Here is a 7,357-nt window from a genome sequence, read left to right on the forward strand (position 1 = left end):
CTCCATGTTACTTACAATGGTCGTTCATCAGAAAGACCAGCACAGGTGTTGCTTGCTCTGAACCAAGGCTTTGTTAACTTCTCTGGCCTGACCTCAGCCTTAGATTATAAAAATGAAGATCACCTGCCTAGAGATTTGTTAAGATTTCCAGATCACATGAGCTCTACACTGATGTTGTCATGCTGACAAACTGAAGCTACCAAATTCTAGTTTGAAGAAAAAGCTTAAATTATGTGCCAAGATTACGTTTACAATATTATGCAAAATTAGGTAAACTTTATGTTTTCCCAAAAAATATATATATGCATTTTAAACCTTGATGTGTTCTTTACAACCAGCCAAAATTCAGAAAGGATATAAACAATTGAATTACAGTCCAAACATAAACACAACTGACATTACTGGAGTTAAGAGTTAAAACATAGAATTGATATTACAGCCAAAACATAGATGTAAACAAACAAACAAGATTATACACAGATTTTAATAAGAAGCTTTGAAAATAAATATATGTAAACCTTTGTCTTCTTTATCCATTACACTTATTACACTGTAATTTTGCTCTGAGGAGCTCAGGGTGGTGTACATAATTTCACTTTCAACATTTAGCCTCACAAAAACCCTGGGAATCAGGTTAGGCTGAGATATAGTGATTGGCCCAGAAAGCTTCATGGCTGAGGGGTAGTTTGAATCTTGTCCAACACTCTGATTAGAACTGGCTCTCAGTTGGAATGCTTTTTTCTTGGTAGAATTGGATTTTTGGTTGTTGTTAAGTATGAATCTGTTCGGAAAAGAACAGTGTACCAATAAGGAAAGTCATACGTGTTAGGAAATTGCATTTTTTGGTCGCGGGAGAAGGGAGGAGTATTTATTTATTTACTGGACAAAATGAATATACCACTTGATTGGAAGAAAAGCTCTAAGCAGTTTACAAAAACATAAAACATTAAAATTCTCACACACAAAAATGTATGTTTTAAAATCTGAAAGCTGATGGGTTAAAACCCATAGCAGCTAAAAACTGATAAAACACATATAACTTCTACATGTGCAGACAGGCATCTCTGAACAAAAATGTTAAAAGCAGGTGGTGAAAAGAATACAGGGAAGGCACTTGTGTGGTGTCGACAGCCAATAAGCTCCAAAGTGTAGGTGCTGATGCACTAAAATATCTATTTGTTATGTGGCCCCTGTAACAGTGCCCGTTAATAATCCTAGCTCAGTGGCTTTCAGATCCCTGGGTTTGCTCTGAAGTTCATCAAGTGTTCCATGATGAGAAGATCAGTAATGTAACACAAGCTCCTGTGAAAGACAGTTTGCCCACCACCTTTGATTCCAATAGTCAGGAATGGGGAATGTTGGATATACTCTCAAACAGTAAGGCCCTGCTGATCTGGCAAGTTCTATGAGTGAATGGAGGGTGTGCTTTCCTGAAAAAACAAGATCTGTTTCCTTGATTTGATGCTGCTGTGTCATAGCGCTCCCATTTAACTTGTGAAAGCTAACGAAAACACATACCACAGTGGTTAACAACCAAACAAAAAGTTGGTTGTTGCCCGTTTCCTACCTGTCAACATAAGGAGGAAGTTGCATTCATTATTATTCTTTTAAAAATCATCTAGTACCAAGCCATCTTGCAAACAGATTCTCTGCAGGCTTGCTCTGACTTACTCTGGAAAACACAGAAGAGTATATCCCTATTTGGGTGCTGACCCACATCACATAAGGAGGGAGAAGAGGAAGACACTCACTGGCCTTGTCCAAATCATTACATCCTCACTTCCCGGCTTCACTGCTGTGCATGCACTGAAGTAGGTAAGTCTGTAGGGCCAGTATGGTGTAGTGGTTAAAGCACTGGACCAGGACCTGGGAGACCAGGGTTCAATTCCCTGCTCAGCCATGAAGCTCAATGGGTGAATGTGGGCCAGTTTCAGTATCTCAGCACAACCTACCTCACAGGGTTGTTGTGCAGATAACATGGGAAGCAAGAGAAGGATGTATACCACCTTGAGCTCCTTGGAGAAAATGTGGGATATAAAAATATAACAATAAAAATAAATCCTGAAGCAGGTAGCCCGCCCTATTCATACCAGCTCCCAATGCAATTTCCAGTCATGACAGTGCACAGTTCTAAATCGTTGGTTTGATGGTTTGCTCTTGGCACTTCTACCCTGCAGCACTGCTTCCCTCTTGTTTTCTAATCAGTGTTTTGAAACCCTCTGACTCGTGAAGGGTTCAGATCTTGCAACTGGCTTGAAAATGTGACACTTTCATAAGGATCACATTCTTGAGAAACAAGACCTGTTCTCTCTTCCATAAAGCAAGGCTGGCTAGCAAGTTGGGAAGGTTTTGCTTTCCTTCTGCAGCATGCAATGTCTCCTACTTGCACGGATGAGTTTGTTCAGCTAGCACTTTTCTAAACCATACGTGTTCTTTGATCATGGCACATAGTGTCCTGGGTGCATAAGCCAATCTGTGGGAAACTGGCATATCCTGTTTCATAGAGGAGGTTGCCCTGGGCAGCATTGTGGCACCTCTCAGCTCTGATTCCATATGTATTTGCTTTTAAGTACTGACTACTTTTGCCCTCTTCATTTATTATATGAACACTCGTACCTAAGTTACCTGTTAGGCCTAAGTGATATATTGCCCAGGAGCAAACTGTGATGTCAGTTTCACTCAGTGGTATATTGCTGGTTAAACTACCACCAGTCCTGAGTCCCTCTCCTAGCAGTGTCCACTAGAGTTCCTTCCTCCAGTGGCGCTGCTAGCAGAGGGACTCAAGAGCGGTGGCGATTTCACCAGCGACATATCGCTGAGTGAAACCGCCACTGCATTCTGCGAGGCACCGATACAGCTTGTTCCTCCCTCTGTATCTTTATACTGCTTGACTGAGGAGTGTGCAGTTGCCCTAACCTCAGCTGAGCAGTTTGAGGAGCCCCCAGCCTGGTGCTGGCTCCCGTGAGTCAGCAGTGGGGTGGGGGCTCCGTGAAACCACTTAGCTGAGGGGAGTGCAGTTGCCGCTGTTATCGCACAGCTCTATTACCTGTGACATGCAACAGCAACACTTATTTAGCCTGTGGAGGCAATCGCCTGGCACTACCAGCAAGACTTATGACAACAGAGAAAGAAACCAAGTTTGTTCAGTAGGTGTCAGGCATTCCAACTTTCTGTTTGCTTCTCTCAAAGGGCTGCCGTTTGCTCCTTAACTACCCTGTATCTTAATGTTTCCCCAGCATCCAAGAGCTGGCAGGAAATTCTGATGGGAACTTAAAAGGCTAATCAGACAATGACTCATCAGGTCACAAGGCACAGACTTCAAGGATAAAGCCCCTAGCAGAGGTACAGCTTTTCGTAAGAAGTATTGGCTAGACATCTGTCAGATCTGGTTTAATTCTAAGAAAGCCTACCATTGCAAAGTACAGGAAAGATGAGATACTTGTATAATTCAAGTCTTTCTGGAGCAAAATCTGCAAGTGAATTCCTGATGCAACTCAAATATGGGTAATCAAAGGCCCTGCTTCTCTATTCTTACAGATACTAAAGTACAATACACTCCAAAGAATCTTTGAATCATAGCAGCTTAACAACTTGGGCTAAGCAAATGGACTTAAAGTTTAAACTGTTCTAACAAGTACATCCAGAATTGGGAGAAGGTATGTATATATATACCTGTTTTGCAGCAGCAGCTGCCTGACCTTTCACCTGGGGGCTTTTCTTGGGTCTTCTGCCAAGCATCTTGGCTTATGGTTTTGCTGAGTCCACAAAAGTTACCTACAGACAATAATACCCAAACATAACAGACAAGAAAAGCATTCTCAATTAGAACATGGAAACTACCTTGACTGGAAACAAGGTCAAAAAGATACAAGCTTGGTATTCAGGTAACTTGCCACTGTGGATTTAAACATGTCGATCCCATTATATTTTACAAAATGAAAAAAAACTTTAATTAAAAAAAATATGATACCAGCTTGTTGCCGTCATCTCCTAGATATTATTCTAGCAGGCAGTTTGTCATTCTCTCCCACCCACCACTTTCCTATAGCCAATATATGAGTGGAAAAGCTTGTCACTTTGGCTTCTAGAAGATCTTTATTGCCTGAGCTTCCCTACCCCAAAATAGATGGAAACAAGTCACTGCTACCATTTAGATTATGGCCACCCAACAGTTAATAAAATAAAATAATGAAGGGCAGCCTTAATCTCAATGTTGTCTACAAACCATATCCACTGAGCAGGAAGTCCTGCCAACGGACTATAGTGGTACCTTGGTTTATGAACTTAATCCGTTCAGGAAGTCCGTTCTTAAACCGAAACCGTTCTTAAACCAAGGCACACTTTCTGTAATGAGGCCTCCTGCCACCAGTGCCCTTCCACCATTCGGATTCCATTCTTAGACTGAGGTAAAGTTCGCAAACTACTTCCAGTTCTGCGGAGTTTGTAAACCGAATCGTTCTTAAACCAGACTGTTCTTAAACCGAGGTACCACAGTATTCCCAGATTTTTTTGGGGGGGGGGGTTGGCAAGGAAAGAAGTGGGGTTATAGCACAATAGTAGCAGTGCACATTTTTTTGCATGCATTTAGTACTGAGGTTCAATAATTCACCAATTCAAACCAGTAACATTTTTCTTCAAAATAAGAAACTTCCTCCCCAATGTTGGGAATAGTAAAAAGGAAGTTGAAATGCAAAGTGAAGAGGGTCAAATCTCTTTAGAATGCTTTAGGTTGTTCAAAACCACCACAACAGAAGCTCATTCAGAATGTATACCTCAAATCAAGGAAAGTGCCAAGAGGAAGCTGAGGTGTACAGAGTCAATGAAGCCATCAAAGCAAGGCTTCCTTTAGAAAATGGAACTCTTGTCCAAGAGAAGAACAAAAAGAAACACACACCTTGGAAAAAGAATTTCAAGTGGAAAGCAATGCCTGCAAAAAGGAATGGAAGGAGCACATTGCTAAAAACAAAGACTTAACTACGAGAAAAACATTGAAATGCATTAGTAGCAGGAGACTGGGTTTTTTTTATTTTTTATTTATTATTATTATTATTAATATCCTGCCTTCCCCCCCTGGACACGACTCAAGGCAGCTTGACCTTTGTATGACAAAGGAGTCAAAGGTGTACTAAAGGAGGAAAATGAACAGTTCTCCTAGAAAGCGGAGCCCCCCAAGGATCAGTATTGGATTTTGTGCTTTTTAACTTCTTCATTAGTGATCCAGAGGAAGGTATGAACAGTGAGGTAGTCAAGTTTGCTGATGATACCAAATTGTTCAAGGCTGTTAAAATTAGAAAGGATTGCAAGGAGCTCCAAAAGGATTTCTCCACATTGAGTATGTAGGCAGTAGAGTGGCAAATGCAAATCAATGTAAATAACTGTAAAGTGAAGCACATTGGGACAAAAGAATCCTAATTTTACATATTTGTTAATGGAGTCTGAACCGGTGGTGACTGACCAGGAATGAGAACCTGGGGTCATAGTGGGTAGCTCAACCCAGTGTGCAATATCTGTGAAAAACATGAACTCCGTGTTGGGGATCAATAGGAAAGGAAAATAAAAGTATGCCATTATACAAATCTATGGTGACACACACTTGGAATACTAAGTACAATTCTAGTCACCTCATCTCTAAAACGGATATTATAGAGCTGGAACAGATTTAGAAAAAGATAGCCAAAATTATCAAGAGGCTGGAGGAAGAAAGGTTACAACATTTAGAACGTATTAGTTTAGAAAAAAAAAGAGAGTAAACTGGGATGTGATAGAGGTGCTTAAGTTTATGAATGTTGTGGAGAAAGGGGATAGGGAAGTGTCCCCCCCATAAATAATATTAGAACCCTAGGGACATCCAATGAAGTTGTATGTTGGAAGATTAAGCACAGACCAAAATAAGCACTTCTTCACATAACACAGTTAAAACTATAGAATTCACTCCCACAAAATGTAGTAATGACCACAAACTGTGACGGCTTTGAAAGAGAATTAGGCAAATTCATGAATATGAGTGGCTACCAGACACAATGGCTATGTTCTACCTGTACTGTTGGAGGCAGTATATCTCTGAATACCAGTTGCTAGGAATCTCAAGGAGGGAGAGCTGTTACACTGAGACCCTGCTTGCAAACTTCCCTCGGACATCTGGCTGGCCACTGCGAGAACAGGATGGTGGACTAGATGGGTCTTTGGTCTGATCCAACAGGGCTCCCTATCCCAACATCTCCAGTTAAGGAATCTCAGTGATGTGACCCAGCGCAAAGATCGACTCAGATGTGTAGGTGTGCCTTGATATTTACACTCTGAGATAGAGCAGATCCTCCTACAAAACTCCTGAGGCATGCCCTTTATTCCTAATTTCACATGCCTCACATGAGCTCTTGCATTCAAAACCAGTTCCAAGGCTAATCTTGGCTCAAATTAAACTCTACAGCTCAAGCAAAGGTGAGGGCCAGAGATATCCTCCTGCAAAGTTACTATTCCTTTGGGGCATCAATTGGACTCAGCTGTGTTGACATGCCCCCTTCCCCGCTCCAGGACCATTAACTCCAAAGGACACCTTAATCGCCAGCGACTACATAAATGGCTTGCGTATATGAAACGACCACCACAGATGCCCCCCGCCGCTACAACCAGCTGACATCAAATGCAGGACGCTTCCACAAAGGCTGCTCAGGCGTTCAGTTACGAGTCGAATGGCGTGCCTGCATGTGTGAATGGACCCCGCGCTGAGTCAAACAGGCTCTTCAGCTCGCCAATGATCACAACACACACACAACACATACACACACCCCTGTTTTCTAAGGGCTCAACCGCGCCAGAGAAGGCTAGGAAGAGGGAGGAGCTGGGTTATGCTCTGAGGCTCAGGTAGCAACAACCCTTTTCCACCGAGGAGGAGGAGGAACCATGGCAGCTGCCTCCCTACTCAGCCCTATCGCGGTGGGGACAGGGCTGCCCTACTACCCCTCCGGCCGAGACGGGCGGCGCCCGAAGGCACGAGCTCACCTCCTGCCGCAGCCGACAGGCTCCAGCGCAGCAGACAGGAAGCCGCGGACCCAGAGAGGAGAGAACTTTCCCCGCCTACTCCGACTCTGCTAGGGGCTGCACCAAGAGGCCCAGCAACGCGCAGGCGCGGAGGTTTATTTATTTATAAAAAGGGAGAGGCTAAAAGGGGTGGAGCTATGAGGCGGAAGGAGAGCCAGAGCGCGCGCGCGCGCGGGATACCCATGGCCGAGAGCCCAAGCGGGCACGCTTCAATCCAAATACACCTGTGTTTTTTTAAAAAAATATTATACCACTGTTTCTGCCTTCACCCTACATAACTGGTTGGTTTTTGCACTCGTGTTTTCTTTTCCCACCTGAA

The 7,357-nt window shown here is 43.1% G+C and overlaps 1 protein-coding gene across 3 annotated transcripts in view; it reads right to left on the reverse strand.

Annotated features, from left to right (window-relative positions):
- CC2D1B (coiled-coil and C2 domain containing 1B) overlaps positions 1-7,113 on the reverse strand; it is a 37,290-nt gene extending 30,177 nt beyond the window's left edge. For 2 of the 3 annotated variants that reach the window (XR_014169260.1, XM_081914613.1), the window contains exons 1-2: positions 7,000-7,113; positions 3,673-3,774 (exon numbers count right to left, since the gene is read on the reverse strand). Coding sequence is in view for 2 of the 3 variants with exons in the window: in XM_081914613.1 (XP_081770739.1) it covers positions 3,673-3,738 (66 nt within the window). In the remaining variant the exon portion in view is untranslated. Of the gene's footprint in view, positions 1-3,672; positions 3,775-6,785; positions 6,955-6,999 lie in introns of those variants that run through there. The other variant, XM_081914614.1, reaches the window with a different exon arrangement.
- Positions 7,114-7,357: the final 244 nt, after the last annotated feature.

Source organism: Podarcis melisellensis (genome assembly GCF_964234715.1).
Source record: "Podarcis melisellensis genome assembly, chromosome: 6".
NCBI lineage: Eukaryota > Metazoa > Chordata > Lepidosauria > Squamata > Lacertidae > Podarcis > Podarcis melisellensis.